The sequence below is a fragment of the Triturus cristatus genome, chromosome 3_1 (genome assembly GCF_964204655.1).
Source record: "Triturus cristatus chromosome 3_1, aTriCri1.1, whole genome shotgun sequence".
Taxonomy (NCBI): domain Eukaryota; kingdom Metazoa; phylum Chordata; class Amphibia; order Caudata; family Salamandridae; genus Triturus; species Triturus cristatus.
In genome coordinates this window covers 393,238,302-393,256,462 of record NC_140583.1, presented here as the reverse complement: position 1 = coordinate 393,256,462, position 18,161 = coordinate 393,238,302, and the positions used below count along the sequence as shown (strand labels likewise).

At 47.6% G+C, this 18,161-nt stretch overlaps 1 protein-coding gene across 1 annotated transcript in view; it reads right to left on the bottom strand.

The window, feature by feature from the left end:
- Window positions 1-6,452: 6,452 nt before the first annotated feature.
- Window positions 6,453-18,161, bottom strand: part of GNB5 (G protein subunit beta 5) — a 322,810-nt gene continuing 311,101 nt past the window's right edge. The window contains exon 13 of the mRNA XM_085644176.1: window positions 6,453-7,021. Within this exon, the coding sequence (XP_085500302.1) occupies window positions 7,010-7,021 (12 nt within the window). The 3' untranslated portion in view covers window positions 6,453-7,009. The remainder of the gene's footprint in view (window positions 7,022-18,161) is intronic.

The window sequence follows — 18,161 nt, the reverse complement described above, 5'->3', positions numbered from 1 at the left end:
CTAGCTATCCCTGATTTTGAGATGGGGTTGCCCTTTTGTGGTGGAGAGAAAGAGACAAACAGTTGTTTGGTCTTTCTGAAAGGTTGTGTTCTTTGGATATAGTAAAGTAAGGCTCGTTTGACATCTAGCCTGAGTAGAGCCCTTTCTGCAACAGTTTGAGGTTGCAAGAAAAATACTGGTAATTCTACAGATTGGTTTAGGTGAAAAGGGGAAATGACTTTAGGTAGGAATTTTGGGTTGGTACGGAGAACAACCTTGTTTTGGTGCATTTGAAGAAAAGGTTCTTGTATGGTAGGTGCTTGTATCTCACTGACCCTTCTAAGGGAAGTAATGGCTACAAGAAAAGCTGTTTTCCATGTGAGAAATTGCAGTTCGCATTTATGCAAAGGTTCAAAGGGCGGCCCCATTAGCCTTGTGAGAACGATATTTAAGTTCCATACAGGTGAGGGTGGTACTCTGGGGGGAATTATTCGTTTTAGGCCTTCCATGAAGGCTTTAATGGCAGGTACTCTGAAAAGTGAGAGGTGCTGCCTGTTTTGTAGGTAAGCTGCAATTGCTGCGAGGTGTAGCCGAATGGAGGTATATGCTAGATTACACCTTTGTAGATGGAGTAAGTAGCATATGATGTGTTGTATAGACACGTCTAGAGGATTGATTGTGTTGTTATGGCAATAAACAACAAATCTTTTCCACTTGGCAGCGTAGCAGGCTCTAGTGGTAGGGCGTCTAGCTTCTCTGATGACGATCATACAGTCAGGGGGAAGGTTTAGGTATCAGAATTCTAGGATTTCAGGAGCCAGATCGCAAGGTTGAGCTGAGCTTGGTCCGGGTGCCTGATCTCTCCAAGGTTCTGGGTTAGGAGGCATGGTGAGAGGTGTAGCTTTTGGTGTGGTACTACCGAGAGTTCCAGCACCGTGGTGTACCACGGTTGTCTGGCCCATGTTGGAGCTACTAGGATCAGTGTGAGGGAATGCTGTTGTAGTTTTCGCATCACTAATGGAATTAGTGGGAGAGGTGGAAAAGCGTACGCAAATTTGTCTGACCAGTTCATCCATATTGCATTGCCTTTGGACAATGGGTGTGGGTATCTGGCAGCGACGCTTGGGCATTTTTTGTTTTCGTGGGTGGTGAAGAGGTCTCTCTGCGGATGCCCCCACATTTGAAAGAACGGGTGAAGAACATGCGGGTGAAGTTCCCACTCGTGGATCTGCTGCGTCTGTCTGCTGAGCAGATCTGCCATGGTGTTTTGGACTCCTGGGACATGTTGGGCTAGGAGAAAGATTTTGTGTGGAATTTCCCATCTCCATATGCTCTGTGCTAGTTGAGAGAGCTGTGGAGAGTGTGTGCCACCTTGTTTTTGAATGTAATACATGGCCGTCATGTTGTCTGTGCGAATGAGGACTGCCTTGCCTAAAATCTGTCTCTGAAAGGATTTTAGGGCTAGAGCGATTGCTAGTAACTCCAGATGGTTGATATGGAGTAACTTTTGTTGTGGCGTCCATGTGCCCTGCACTGTGAGGTGTAATAGATGAGCTCCCCAGCCGGAGAGCGATGCGTCTGTTGTTAGTATTATTTGTGGAACCGGGTCCAGGAACGGTCGACCTTTGGAAAGGTTTGTGGTGTTCCACCACTGCAGAGAGTGATGGGTGCGACCGTCTACCAACACGAGATCTGTCAGTTGCCCCTGGACCTGGTTCCATTGGCGCGCTAAGCACTCTTGGAGTGGACGCATCTGGAGTCTTGCGTGGGGCACTATGAAAATGCAAGAGGCCTTCATCCCTATCAGTTGCATAAACACTCTTGCTGGAAGGGAGTGTTGAAGTATGAATCTTTGACGCAAAGCCTGAATGCTTGCAATCCTGGCCGGATTGTGGTAGGCTATTGCTTTTGAGGTGTCTATGGTGGCACCGAGGTATTGCTTTATGTGGGATGGTGTTAACTGGGACTTTTGGTGGTTCACCGTGAAGCCTAGTTGGTGAAGTAGTTGGATTGTAGTGGCGGTGTGGTGTACACATTGGTTGTAGGACGTGGCTTTTATCAGCCAGTCTTCCAAATATGGGAAGACGTGAATGTGCTGTCTTCTGAGGTGTGCCGCCACTACCGCTAGGCACTTGGTGAATACCCTTGGTGCTGTTGTGACTCCGAATGGGAGCACCTTGAACTCATAGTGTTGCCCGTCCACTACAAATCTGAGGTACTTTCTGTGAGCATGGTGTACCGGAATGTGGAAGTATGCGTCTTTCAAGTCCAGTGTGGTGAGGAAGTCATTCTGAGAGAGGAGCGGAAGCACCTGCTGAAGCGTTACCATGTGAAAATGGTCTGAATGTATGTATGTGTTTAGGGGCCGGAGATCTAGAATAGGTCATAGAGTCGCGTCCCTTTTTGGTATTAGAAAATATAGGGAGTAGACCCCTAAATTTTGCTGATTGGCGGGAACTTGTTCTATTGCCTGTTTTTGTAGGAGGGAGATTACCTCCTGTTTTAGTAATGTGGAATGTTCTTGTGACATTGGGCGTTGCCTGGGTGGAATGTTTGGGGGGGGTAGATGTTAATTCCAGGCAGTATCCTGACCAAACAATTTGGGTCACCCATTTGTCTGAGGTGATGGTCTCCCAGACATGGAAATTTTGTAGTCTGCCCCCGACCGGAGTGGGATGGTCTGGAGGGAGCGGGGGGAAGTCATTGGGTAGGCGGTGTGGCAGAGCGGGCGGTATTTGTTTTGCCTCTGCCTTTATTATTATTTCCCCTATAGCCGCCTCTTTGATAACCCCTTGTGAAGGTGGACTGAGTGGGGGATTTGTAGGAAGTGGACACGCTATCTGAGGAGTAGCCTCTAGATGTACTCCGAAAGGAAGAGCGTCGAAAAGAGCGCCTAGGAGGGTGTGACTGCAGGGCTCCCATGGATTTCGCCGTATCAGTGTCCTTCTTCATTTTTTCGAGGGCCTCATCTACCTTTGGGCCAAATAGGTGTTCTTGGTCAAAGGGATGATTTAGGATGGAGGCCTGTACCTCTGGTTTGAAACCTGATATTCTCAGCCAAGCATGGTGACGGAGGAGGACGCTAGTATTAATGGCCCTGGAGGCTGTGTCTGCTGCATATAAGGCACAGCGTATGGAGGTGTTAGTTATTGTCTTACCCTCTTGAATTAATTAATTGGCCCTATTTTTGTATCTTTCCGGGAGGTGGTGCATTATGGTTTCTAATTCATCATAATGTGCCCTATCGTATCTGGCCAATAGCGCTTGGGTGTTGGCGATACGCCATATATTGGCTGCCTGTGACGCAGTGCGCTTTCCTGACGCATCCAGTAGCTTTGACTCTTTGTCAGGTGGTGGTGCTTTTCCTGACGCCTGGGAATTTGACCTCTTTTGTGCAGTGGAAACCACTAGGGAATCTAGTGACGCTGGTCCTTTGATATAGGCAGGATCTGTGGGGGCAGCTTTGTACTTTTTCTCTATGCGTGGGTTAATGACCCTGGCCCTGACTGGGTCCTTAAAAACCTCTGGCGCATGTTTTACCACCCCCTTGAGCATAGTATGGAAGTAGACCTATGTGCGGTATCAAATGTGTCGAGGAGGAAATCCTCCTCCACTGGGTCAGTGTGTAACTCTAACCCGTGATAATGGGCCACCCTCTGAAGTAGGTGGTGGAAACCTAATGAGTCTTCCGGTGGAGATGGCCTGGAAGGGTAAAGGTCATCTTGTGGGACGTTTGGAATATCTGTGTTATTGTAGTTGTCCCATGGGTCTGGGGATCCTGTAGGGGTGGGATCTTGGGGCACATCCCCTGGATCGTGATATGGGTCCCCCCTTATCATCATCGTCTGGAGACGGGGTCGGAGAGCGATGAGGTGGGGGTGGAGAAGGCAGAGGGGCGGAGGTGGAGAGGGTGGAGGAGGTGGGGAAGGTATTCTGAAAGGGGAGGTAGCAGAGTCCTTCCTCTTTGGAGGTGGAGGCGGAGCCGGTTTGTCCAAATGTCTCTTTTTGGAAGAGAGTGCCAAATGTCCAGTTTTTGGATCCTTAGTAAGAGTTTTTTGTCACAGAAACTATTTACAACGGATTCCTTACAAAAAACTCTTACTAAGGATCCAGGGGATGTGCCCCAAGATCCCACCCCTACAGGATCGCGATCTAAACAATACCGCGATGTGAGGTGAGGATTCCGCTTCGATCGTCGAACTGGAAATGTTCGGAACCGGAGCGCGAAGATTACATCCGAGCCCGATGGCGGAAAAAAAGAATCTGAGGATGGAGCCGAAGCTCATGCGCAATACGATCCAAAGGAGGAGTCACCGACCTCATGACTTCCAAAGACTTTCCAAGAGGAAAAACAAACTGCAAACATCCGGGCCCAACACCAGATGGCGATCTATGCAAAAGTGTGTAATCTGCAGCTCATATGCCTCGAACACATATGTTTATGACCTGTGAATAGGCCTCTACGTGTTTAGCTTCTGTGCTTCATCTTCACCATCACTTTCACTGGTCTCCTGCTAACACTGTGTAAAAAATACAAATCGCTTCCTTTTGTTACCTTTACCCCATCTCAAATCCTAAAAGCATTGACTTCTCTTTTCTAACTGACCCTCACAGTGCTCCTGCCCATTGTAATGCTCCTTGCCAATTTCTCCCTCTTTGAGGCCTTGCTGCATCGTAATCCAACACCTCCCCATATCTGTCATCTACCCTACACCTCAACAACTGTCAAACCATCCCTACCAGTTCTCAGGACTTCACCCATCATCAACACCCCCATCTGATTACTCCACATAGTATTTCCTGATGCACGACATCAGGCAGGTTCCATAGGAAGTATATCCTCCCTTTGGGTTTTAGTCCTGGAGTCGCCGGACTCTACCAGTGGTTAGATATTCTAACTGGCCTCAAATGCCAGAATCATTGGTCTTCGCCTCCCATGGCCTCCCAGTATTGGAGCATGGGGGTCATATGGTTTTAATTGCAATTCTCAACCTTGGGCTCACAAGACCCTTCCCCAAATAATTCTTTCCTGCACCCACCCCCCCGAAATGGGACACTACACATTTCACTACTGTGGTGCCTGCCACAGCTCTTTTCTGATTGTCCAGGCCAACCTAAACTTCACCTTCTCCAGCACCTGCCTCCCTGGCCTCAGGCATGCTGGTGTGCGCCTATCCTCACTGAGCCTTGCTTTCTCTAACCTCAGCTCTCTTCTCTACTGCCTCTGACTGTTCCCACTGCTCCATGGACCCACTGCCTCATGGTCAGGGCACTTTGCAAGGGAGCTCAACTCTAGAGTAGCAATCCCCACTTCCCTCCCACTTGATTTCCACCCCTGCATCCCCTCTCAATGCGACCAGCATCCCCTAGTCACCTACCCAAAGAGCTGTTGTTCAACTAGCACTCGTGCCTCCTCTGAAATCCCAGGAGACGACAGATCTTCCTGGACCACAGTGATTCTGTGATTGCTGCTTTGACATGTTTAGAAACAAGCCTGCTGCCTACCAACTGCTAAACCAAACTTTACCGCAAGAACAAACTCTACCTATAACCACCTGTCTACTCTCACCTGATACCACTCAACTGCTACCTCAAATCTACTATGTTGGCTAGGTGTAGGGAGAAAGGCTAAGAGGACTGACCCTTCTGCTCACTGGTCTTATCCCTACTATTCATAGGCGAACTAGAATATAAAAGGAACACAAATACTATGTAAAATGCTCCCCCTGTGTTTGCACCAGTTGTTCCTATTCTTTGCTGGCATCCTCATATGTTTTTTACTCAATGGACACTTCTCAATAATAAGGAACATTATTTGCACATTATTATTTACTGTATAATTAATGTCTGGCACTGCCAGCTGTCTACAATGCTTTAAGTTCCCTGCCACAGTACATCAGTATAGGGCCCTTTTATGTGTGAATTGACTTTGATGTTACCATGTGCACCAATTTATCATTTAGAATTCGGACTGTTCACTTGTTGTTTAACTCCTACATTTTGTTGTTTAATATTTTGAATTTGGACAATCATTTGTTTTCTGATTTGTAAATCATTTATAGTTTCTTTAGTACGTTTGCAACTGATTTATTCAAGAATCACTTATAGAAATGATAAGCAGTGAAGTACAAGAGATTATTATCAGCTGATTGTCTAGCTCCTTGCTTAATATATAGGAACTTGGCCATTCTGACCCTTTGTACCGATAGGATAACTGCTTATCGAATAGGGGCTTGTTTTAAAAAATATATACCACAATTTTAGGCAGATATATCAGCTTCATGTTATGCCAAATTCTAAGGAAAAACAACAGATTAAGCATTGAAATGATTTTGTCTACAAAATAGAAACATAAATTAAAATTCAAGCAAGAACATTCACTGCTACAGAGGTTACATTAACAGAACTGCTTTCAATTCATATTCTCACACTGATATTTAATGGAATAAAATAATACTAGTTCAACGCTTAAGTAGAAAGCACAATTCAGAGAACACGTTTATCTTTAATATTAAAAGTGAATATGTTATACAAGTGATATTGTTTCAAAAACGTTGAACTCCTTCAAGAATTTTTCAGTGCTTGCTGTACATGTATAATTTACAATAAAAAGTAATCCAGACCATGCAAAGGATAAATGTGTGTCTCAAAATACTTAATTTCTAGGATATTAATATGAATTCAGAGTTTTTTTTGTTTATTTTGTACATTTTTGTTCAAATCACATAAGGTGTATTTAGATTCCGGATAAAAATGTTTACTATATCTTATTCTACAATTTAGATGTTTCTACTGTGCTTCCAACGGTAGTTAACATTCTTCATCATACACTTTTTCTAACTCCAACAAGATGTGATAGCAAAAGCAGTTAAAACATTTTCTACTATCATGCTTTCAGTGAATTGTAGAATAAACTTCAATAAAAAGCTTTACATCTTTCTAAAACATATACTACAGCTACACAGTCTGGAATCTGTTTCACACACAGAGGGATCCTTCTTAATCTGCACAGAGACGTGGAACTTGGTGCTCAGGCCCATATCTGCAAAGTAAACAAAAATGATGAGCATTGATGTATAACTAGAATTAGCTACCAGTGTTGACTGCTTAGTTACTTCATGAAAAAGCATTCCATATTAAGCGGTAGGGAAATACTGTTGCTTTAATCAATGAAATGGAAATATTTAGGAAATAATTGGTAAATTTGAAGAAGTAGACTTAGGGCTTCATTGAGAGTATGGAGGTTGGGTTACTCCGTCACAAATGTGACAGATATGCTGTCCATCTCATTACAAGCGCATTATATCCTATGGCAGTTGTAATAAAGCGGACAGGTTATCTGTCACATTTGTGAGAGAGTACCAGTATCTCAAACTCTAAATCAGGCCTTAACTAAAACTGCTTGATAATTATATACTCTGCAAACATAGCCTATAAAAGAGCAACATGCTAGCCTGAATAGTTATAGGATTTAACCATATTTCAAGTAATGTTATTGATCAGCCGTGATAGATTTTATGTAGAGAAACAGGCACTTAGCTTAATCATTAAAGAATTAAAGATGGTTAGTTCCTACTAGCAAAGGGGTGTGATGGAATGGTTTCACTCAAGGAATTGTGAAACAAAAAAAAGATGCCTACTACTTGCATCTGTGTTTATTATTATAATGTAAAGCAAACGATTATATCTTTAAAATATGATTCAGTGAAATAAACTCAGTTCCCGAACATTAAATATTTCCAGCATTGGGGCTGGGATTATTAGTTTGTTTTAAATATATAAGCCCCCTGTATAGGGCTCATATTTAATGTCCCAATACGGTTTGTTAGGTCTCGCCTAGCGATGCAGTGCATGCGTAGCACGCCTTGGCGAGACCTATTGTTGTTGGTTTGGTGGGCGAAGGGGGACAGGACATGTGCACGCGCACGGCTGGCAGCGTTAGCACAAGGGACAGCAGATGTGCGCGGGCTCGGCTCCCTCAACGCTTGCAGGACAGGAGATGTGCACGCATACAGCTCTGCTCCCTGAACGTGCGCATGGCGTGCTTTCGCTTTCCCCTGGACACAGACATGGCCTCCAAGACTGAGCGGCCGTTTTGAACCTTCTCATCTGCTGCTCATCTGTGTGTGTGTGGGAGGGATAGGGGGCGAAAACCTGCAATATTGCGGAGAACCTTCCAGAAGTGGCTGGGCTGGTGAGCCAGGTCTCCAAAGAGGGGGCGGGCACATAAGAAAAATAATACCGTAAGATCTGGATTATCCATGAGTGCACAGATCCATGGCGCCTGCTCACCCTGTGCTTCTGCGCCTGTCTTCGAATGACCCCAGTAGAGCAGCCGGTGTTGTGCACTGCTGTTCTTGTTTCGGTTGTGTCCTTGTGTGTTTACTTATACACACACATAGGTGGGCGCGTCACACCTCTCTGGCAGCTAGCGGTCTGTGTGCGCCTCTCTAAGGATCCGTGTCTGTTTGTGGGAGTGACACCCAAGCAGGGGTGTCACCCCCTGTAGATCTGCGTGTGCCTGTGTTCACCTGTTAGGGTGTCGAGGATCCCTTGATGTGATTTCTGTCCGGAGACCTCGATCTGTGTGCGCCTCTCTGAGAGTCCGTGTCTGTTTGTGGGTGTGACACCCGAGCAGGAGTGTCGCCCCCTGTAGATCTGCGTGTGCTTGTGTTCACCTGTTGGGGTGTCGAAGATCCCGGGTGTGATTTCTGTCCGGGAACTGTAGGCGGCTCCGAGTTCTGTATCTTGTATATTGTGAGGGGTAGGTGTGCTCAGCTTGTGTTTTCTTGGCTGGGGGCGTGTCACTTCCATCTATTAAGTTTGTGACTGGGCCTGGCTCCTCCTGTGCTCCATTGGTTCTTGTGTGATTTACCAATCTGTTACACGCCTGTGGGTGTCACACAGAACCCTGGCTGTGTCCTTTCACTCAAAGCACGTGTGCCAGGTTTACAAGGGTGTGGGTGTGTTGCTGACCGTCTGTTTATTTAAGTTTGCTGTTTTTATAGTGCGAACTCGACCTAAAGGTATTGAAGCGCGCTTTAAATTATCAACAGTTACATTACACATGGGCAAGTTATTTTATTGGTAGGCGCAGGGAGATTAAGTGATTTGCCCAAAAACGCAGGATGTTGCAGAGGCTCGAATCTGGTTCCAACTAAGGTAGCTCTGGCCGTTACACCACTTTCTCCCCTCTTTGTTTATAACGTCCCTGCGCTGTTTATATGCGCAGATTTAACAAAGTGATAATTGCCATGTCAGCTCGTTGTGGTTTCTCCCACAACATATTTACTGCCCAAGCTCGCTATCCTGTACACAGCAGTAGCACATGCAGTTTGTCCTTTCCTACAGGATATGCTCACGCTCATTAACGTACTTCTCTCCTACAGTATATGCTCACACTGATTAACGTACTCCTTTGCTACAGGGAACTCTCAGCTCGCAATCACAGTTATACTCAGGGCTTTAAGTGGGTTGAAAAACTGGAGGGTCTCTCAAAGGGGCGTGGCCAATGTAATTAAGGGTGTGGCTTAAAACACTTAAGCTAAAAATCTGTGCTTAGCATAGTGTGCCACCCGACTTGTATTTTGCTGTTAATCATTGTATCCAGATATAAGATATAACAAGTAACATCATACCTACAACAAGTCAGAACTATTGGCTTTGTCAATGGTTGCTACTTGCGTAAGATAAATAAGCAGCAATTATGGCTTGTATATAATATTGAAAAAGCTCCCACTTCAAGCGCTGGTGACACCACGGCAATGTTGCTGCTCCTGAGTTTCAAAAAGACAAGGGAAATTCAGAGAGAAAATGACTCTCTTTAAAGGATTTCCCTTCCCCCTACAACCTCACCTTGCATGACCTCATGCCATAACTTCTCCACTAGTGAGAAGTGTGCAGTGTGAGCAGTGCACATCCATGTACCTGCTGACACCGCAGTCTGGAAAGAAACGGTCCGCCTGTGTCAGGGCACACAACAGAGCCCGATAGAAACCTGTTTCGAGGCCCCCTTTAAACAAGCATTTGCAATGCAATAGGTCTTGCATTTGCGAGTATTTGAGCTACTGGCATTGTAAAATAACAAACCTTTTATCTATGTGTTGGTTTTGAAAACAGATAAATAAAAGGCATTGTCATTTGCAATGCCAATAGCTTAAAATTTCGCAAATGCGTGACCTATTGCATTGCAAATGCTTGTTAATTGTATCAGCAGAGTACAAGTACGCTGAAGTGGGATCCTTCTAATGTGCCTCCAGACCAATCTCCTTTAGTTGAGATATAACATGCTGCAACGAAGCCAAGTCACTGGCTCTCAAAAATGAGACTACCTCTGCCATTATTTCGGCCTAATTGTGAGTGTTTTTGTGAAATCTTAAACACTTAAGTAGAGGGCAAAGTGCAATTTTAACCGAGATCAAATGTAGGCCAAGCTCCCAAAAAAAACAAGTAATGATCTTCATTTTCTTTCTTTTTTTAAAAGCTGTAAATTGAACTATAGTCCCATAATTCTGCACCTTATGCAGCAGCTGGTTCAGGTTTCGTCTTGCAAATGGGCAAGAAAGTACTAATTGCTCACCCTCCTAATCTTGCCTTTCATCTCAAACCAGCAGCTGTAGCTTGTTGTAGTTTTAAGGAGAGCTTTGTCTGTTTGCTTAACACATGAAGAACGATCATAGCGCACTTCCAGATAATTAAAGTATTTTGCTCTTTCTACTTGTTGACTATTGATGTGGAAGGTATTCAAAAGGCTGTTAGTGACATTGAGACTCAAGCCTTTTTTTTTGCAATAGTTTATAATCCACTGATCAATTGATGCATTGTATTCTGTGTTATGGCCAAAATAACATCATCATCTGCATATAATAAGCGGGACAATCTTTGAAAAAAAGAAACACTAAATGTGGCCTTCCGCAAAGTTCTTCACTCCTATTTCAAACTAAAATAAGTAGGTGTGGGTATTTAATTTAATACTAAATGTTAGACCTGGCACCTTGACGTGGGTCTCCCTTCCATTTTTTTTGCTGTTGCCTCATGTGTTTTTGCTGGTGTTAGATGCTTTGGGCACTGTGCCACTGCTGTCCAGTGCCACAGTGCAAGTGCTCCCTATTGTAAATTGATGTATGAATTAGTGATTCCATGATTGGTTGGTTTGGTTTACCTGTCAGACCCTAGTCCAGGGCACCAGGATTGCCCAGGGCTGGTAGTCCAAATGCTGCTGGTGGGCTTGCAGCACTGGTTGTGCCACCCACAGACGCAGCCTGTAAAAGTGTGTCTAAGGCTTGCCAATGCAGAGCCTGCGTGCAGTCTGGTACTGTCATGCTGATTGGGCAAGTGCACACACTGGCCAGTCCCTAAAGCTTCCCTTTTCTTCATATCAGACACCCCTATGTTAGGCCCAAGGGCAGGGTGCATTGTAAGTATAAGGTAGGACATGCCCTGGTGTGTGTGGCATGTTCTAATAGTGAATTACAGCCATTTTCGTTTTTCACTATTGCAAGGCTACCTGTTCTCCATAGGCCAGAATGGGCAGTTTGATTATTACATCTTATAATCCTAACTGACTCAGGGAACATGGTAGAAATTCGAATTAAGTATGCCTGAACACAGAATGATAAAAATACATCTTTTAGTGAAGTTGGTTTTAACATTCTGTGTTTGAAAATACCACTTTTAGAAAGTAGGTATTTTCTTGTCTAACCATTCAAACCTGCCTCTGCTAGGCTGTGTATTCCTTGTCTGGAGTTTGAGTGACAGGGCTGGGGGATTCCAGGAGACAGGGTGAGTCAACCCAATGGTGAATAGAGAGATCTGCATCTAGATGGGAGGGAGGAGTTGCACCTGGGACCTGAATAGGGCTGTGCCTTCCCTCCACAATGCTGGCTCCACCTCCTGTGGTGCGTCTGAGGTCTCTGCCTTGCACTCTGAAAGAAAAGAAGGAGTAATGTAAACAAAGTGCTCCAGGACTGACCAGAACTGGTTTGCCTCCTGCTGAAGTCTCATGGACAACAGACTTCAACCACCAGCTCCCCAGAGTTCTTTGGAAGTGCCTCCTGCTATTTTGGGCCTTCTGAGGGACTGCGTGTCGCAAGGAGCTGGAAGCTCGACACACGGAGAAGAAGTGTGTCGCCGTCGCAGCCGCTGCCGTCGCATCACTGAACAAGGGTGTTGCCGCTGTAGCTGTCGCATTGCACCGCACCACGAGAAGTGTCCCGCAACACCGAAGAAGTGTGTCGCTGTCAGAGCCGTTGCCGTCGCATCACTGAACAAGGGTGTCACCGCTGTAGCTGTCGCATTGCACAGCATTACAAGAAGAGTCTCGCATCGAGGAAGAAGCGTGTCGCCGTCGCAGCCGCTGCCGTCACATCGTGGATGCCGCCGCTGTAGCTGTCGCATTGCACCGCATCAAGAAAAGCACCTCGCATCCACGGAGAAGCGTGCCGCCATCGGAGCTGCTGCCGTGGCATCACTGAACAAGGGTGTCGCCGCTGCAGCTGTCGCATCGAGCGGAAGCGTCTCGCATCGTCGGAGAAGAGTGTCGCTGCCAAAGCCGCTGTCGTCGCATCACTGGACAAGGGTGTCGCCGCTGCAGCTGACGCGTCGAGTCTTCTCGCAACATCGGAGAAGCATGGCGCATCAGGAAGATCTTCACGTCTTTATTTCTTTGCACCAAACTTTCATCGCATCACCATCATTGCAACACTTTTGTTGTCCTGCGTGTCGCATCGAAAGGTACATTGACTCAAAGTGTCGCATTTAAGATCTAAAAGAGAACTAAGCTAAAACTACCATTTTTAAAGTAACAGTATTGTGGATTTTTGTCGTTTATGGTCTTGTGTTAAATCTATATAAAGAATACCTATGTTTGATATAAAACCTGTGTGGTGTTCATCTGTAGTGTTGTCACTTGATTACTATATGTGTTCACAAATGCTTTACACACTGCCTCTGAGATAAGCCTGTCTGCTTGTCCCAAGCTACCAAGGGGGTGAGCAGAGGTTAATTTAGGAGTGTACCCCCTTACCCTAACAAGAGGCAAGGGTCCCTATTTGTCACAAGTACCTACCTGTGCCAACTAGAGACTCCCAAATCTAACATTGCTGGTCAGCAGTGAGGATTCTGGACTTGCATTTGTGACTCATGTACAGTGATTGGTGAACACTACTAGTGAGTGCAGACCAAAGCGCAACCACATACTTTTTGTAGATTTCTTTTTGGGATTTTCTATTTTTGCCAAGTTTAACCATCATGGAGGACACAGCGTCCATCGCCTCTGTTGATTTGGAATGGGAAGAGGAGAAACTAGAAAGCTACAAAGTAAAGCAGCTGAAGTACTTCTGCAAGAAATTCAATGTTTCCATTATTGGGCTCTCCGGGAAGGAAGAGTTCTACAAGGCGCTGAGGGCATGGGTTGAAGGTAGGAATGCCCCTGAGAATGAGGAAGGAAATGAGAATGCAGATAGGCAGCTGGGTGGGTTATTGGATCCAGGAGGAAGGAGAGCACTTTCCCCCGCAGGTAGCAGTGTTTCTGCCAAGAGTCTGTCTCCAGAGGAGCTGGAGGACAGAGAGAGATGCAGGAGGCATGATATGGAGCTGGCCAAGCTCAAGTTGGGTGGGTAACTGGAATTAGAAAATAGGAAATTGGCCGTAGAGGAAAAGAAAATGCAGTTGGATCATGAGTAAAGATTGAGGGAGTTGGAATTGAAAGCCAGGAGCTTAGAGATTGCTCCCTCTGGTGGCAGCACACCATCATTGCCTGTTGAATCCAGGGTGTATATTCCCAAAGATGTGGTGAAATAATTTTTTAAGAATGATGATATTGGACAGTGATTCAAGGCCCATGAGGTAGCCATGTCTTCCCACCGGGTCCCTGAGAAGGATTGGGGAGCGGGGTTGTGGGGGTGGTTCCTTAGTGAAGGGCGGGACACACTGTTAGACTTGCCTTCTGAAGTCTATAATTCATATCCCCACACGAAAGATGCATTAATGTCCAGGTATGGTTTAACTCCTGAATTGTACAGACAGAGGTTCAGGGGTTGCAAGAAGATAGAGAATAGTACCTGGGTGGAATATGTCACTTTTTTCTGCAGAGCATTGGATGGTTGGGTGAACGGTAGCAAAGTTGATGATTTTCAGGGGCTCTTTGATTTGATTGCATGGGAGCACTTGTCAAGTAATTGTTTTCCAGAGCTGCGCCAGCACCTGATTTATAGTAGGCTGACTTATCCTAGAAAGCTTGCTGAAGAGGCGGACCGCTGGGTCAGTACCAGGGTCCACAAGGGTCATGTGGGAGACTCAGCCAAAGGTGGGCAGGGTCCCCAGCAGAAGAGTGGGGGGGACAAGGGTAAACAGAGGGAGTTCCAGAGAAGGCCCCAAAGTAATCCCCAAGGGAACCAAGGGAAAAGTTCCCAGCCTCTCCAACAGAAACCGTCAGGGGCCCGACAGGTCCACCTGTTCAAGATGGACCCCTGAAATGCTAAAAATGTGGGGACCTGGGTCATAAAGCGAATGATCCCAGGTGACGCCGGTTTGTGAAAACAGCACCCCCTGGTGCAGCCCACCGGCAGATGGCTAGTGTAGCCCTGGGTGAGGAGATGGGTGCCCAAGGTGGGCGGGGGCCAGCAGAGAGGACCCTTGTCTCTTTAGGAGACTGTGAGGTGGTCCCCAGGACCCAAATGCCTGATAACACTAAGAAATACAGGCAGTGGGTGACAATCAATGGCCATAGGGTGGAGGCTCTTAGAGATACAGGAGCCAGTGTGACAGCTGTCAAGTATCACCTGGTTTTTCAAGAGCAGGTTGTCCCCAATGCATTCAATCCAGTTGTTGCCGCTGACAACACAGAGAGCCACTGCTAGGTGGCTCAGGTTCCCTTTGAGAGGGGGGGGTCTCTGGAACTCTTCAGGTAGCTGTGAGGCCCGCCATGCCTGTTGACCGTTTGTTTAGGGAACGATCTGGAGAGCTCACCTTGGGCGAAAGTGGAGCGGAGTGCTCATTTGGAAATGTTGGGTCTGCCTGACTGGGCATGTGTCACCACACGGTCCATGGCAGCCAGGAGGGGGTTTCAAGAGGACCTGGAGCCTGAGAGGGGGGCCCAGGTACCTGTCTTAGAGAGAGGAGGCAGGGGGCGCAGGAAGCCGGCCCCCAAAGTTCCCACGGTCCAGGAGGGAGCAGACCCTGAGGGGGATGCCCTGGAGCCTACAGGGGAGCAGGTAGCTTAACTGGGGGACCAGCCTGAGCTGACCCATTGGCACCAAAAAGGAGGACCCTCCAGGGAGGAGTCTGTGAGGAGCAGAACAAGTGCCCTTCTCTCGTGGGTCTGCGGCAGCAGGCTGCAGACCAGGTAGCAGGGGATCAGTCTGGGTCACATTGGGTCTACTGGGAGAATGATCTCCTGTATTCTGAGCCTAAGGTTGCTGAGCCTGGGTCAGCCCGTGTGCTAGTGGTACCCCAGCGCTTCAGAGCCTTCCTACTGGGGCTGGCTCATGATATGCCATTGGCAGGACATTTGGGGCAGGACAAGACCTCTTATTGGCCCCAAATGCGCAGGAGTTCAGACACTCACTGCAGGACATGTCAGACTTGCCAGGCAAGTGGAAAGAGTGGGAGGAATCGCACGGCTCCCCACCAGCCATTCCCTGTAGTCAGCACCCCTTTGAACGGGTGGGTATTGACATTGTGGGGCCACTGGACCCCAAGACAGCCATGGGCAACAGGTTCATCCTGGTCTTGGTGGACCATGCCACCCGGTACCCGGAATCCATACCTCTGAGGACAGTGACGGCCCCCGTGGTGGGACGAGCACTGGTGGGAATTTTCTCCAGAGTGGGATTCCCTCGCGAGGTAGTGTCTGACCGAGATACTACCTTCATTTCCAAGTATATGAAGTCCCTGTGGCAGGAGTGTGGGGTAACCTACAGGTTTACCACTCCTTACCACCACCAAGGAAATGGGTTGGTTGAAAGGTTCAACCGAACCCTAAAAGGCATGATTATGGGTCATGAGGAACCTATGAGGCGTAAGTGGGATGTCCTCTTACCATGCCTGCTCTTTGCTTACCGTGAGGTGCCACAGAAATCTCTAGGGTTCAGCCACTTTGAGCTTCTCTATGGACACCTAGTGAGAGGACCTCTGAGTTTGGTTAAAGAAGGCTGGGAGCAATCTCCCAGGAAACCTCCCCAGGATGTATATAGCTACATGCTGGCCTTTAGGAACCAAACTAGGTGTTTCAGGCAACTCGCTGAGGCGAATCTGGAAGCTAGCCAGAAGGAAATGTAGCGGTGGTACGACCAGAATGCCACTCTGGTAGATCTTCAGCCTGGTCAGAAAGTGTGGGTCATGGCCCCAGTGGAGCCCTGCGCGCACCAGGATAAGTGGACCGGACCATTTGAGGTTGTGGAGCACAAAAGTCCGGTTACCTACTTGGTGGACTTGCGGTCTCCCAGGAACCCCTTGAGGGTCCTGCATGTCAACCGCCTGAAGCCCCACTTGGAGAGGTCCCAAGTGGGCATGCTCTTAGCGACAGATGGTGGAATGGAGGAGGAGACCAAGCCTCTTCCAGACCTCCTGTCGGCGACAGAGCAAGATGGGTCAGTGGACGGTGTCAACCTCTCTTCCACCCTGACCCCTGAGCAACAGAATGACTGCCGCCAGTTGCTGGGACAGTTTTCTGATCTGTTCTCCCTGATTCCCATTGTCACTGATTGGTGCGTCCATGATGTTGACACTGGGGATAGTACACCTGTGAGGCACAAAACCTACAGGGTGACTGACAGGGTGAGAGCTTGCATCAAGGAAGAGGTCTCCAAGATGTTTGCGTTAGGGGTGATTGAGTCCTCTAACAGTCCTTGGGACAGCCCAGTTGTCTTGATGCCAAAGGCTGCCGCACCGGGTGCTACACCAGAACTCCTGTTCTGTGTGGACTACCGAGGGCTCAATTCAGTCACCAGGACTGACGCGCACCCCATCCCGAGAGCTGATGAGCTCATATATCGGCTAGGGACTGCACGGTACCTCAGTATATTTGACCTAATGTCTGGGTACTGACAGATCGCCTTGACTTATGGGGCAAGAGAGAGGTCAGCATTCTCCACACCAGATGGGCACTCACTACCAGTTTCGGGTTATGCCCTTTGGGATGAAGAATGCCCCTGCCACCTTTCAGAGGTTGGTCAACCAGGTGTTGACTGGACGAGTTCAGTGCTACCTACCTGGATGACATCGCAGTGTTCAGCGCTAGTTGGGAAGAACATCTGCGCCACCTCTGGGAAGTGTTGATGGCACTGCGAAGGGCAGGCCTCACGATAAAGGCGAGTAAGTGCCAGCTCGGGCAGGGTTCCGTGGTGTACTTGGGACACCAGGTGGGGAGCGGCCAGGTGGCACCCTACAGCCCAAGATTGAAACCATCCTGGCTTGGGAGTCACCCAAAACCCAGACAGGGGTGAGAGCCTTTTTAGGACTCACGGGTTACTACAGGAGGTTTGTCAAGGGGAATGGCAACATTGTTGCACCCTTGACCGCGCTGACTTCCAGGAAGCAGCCTAAGAGAGTGATTTGGACTGACACCTGTCAGAAAGCTTTTGAGGCCCTAAAAACGGCTATGTGCACGGCGCCCGTGCTCTTGGCAGCCAACTTTTCCAGAGAGTTCATAGTTCAAACAGATGCTTCAGAGCATGGTGTGGGGGCTGTTCTGGCACAGATAAATGAGGAAGGCCTAGATCAACTCGTAGCCTTCATCAGTAGGAGGTTACTTCCACTGGAACAGAGGTGGAGTGCCATTGAGCGTGAAGCATTTGCTGTGGTCTGGGCACTGAAGAAGCTGAGACCATACCTGTTTGGGACTCACTTCCGGGTTCTGACCACAGGCCCCTCAGATGGTTGATGCAGATGAGGGCTGAGAATCCAAAGTTATTGAGGTGGTCCATTTCCCTACAGGGGATGGATTTCATGGTAGAACACCGCCCTGTTACAGAACACGCCAACGCTGATGGTCTGTCCAGATTTTTCCACCTTAGTGATGAGGAGGTAGGGTAGTTCTCCCCACATTTCAGCTGGAGGGGACACGTGTTAGACCTTACACCTTGGCGTTGGTCTCCCTTCCATTTTTTGCTGTTGCCTCATGTGTTTTTGCTGGTGTTAGATGCTTTGGGAACTATGTCACTGCTGTCCAGTGCCACAGTGCA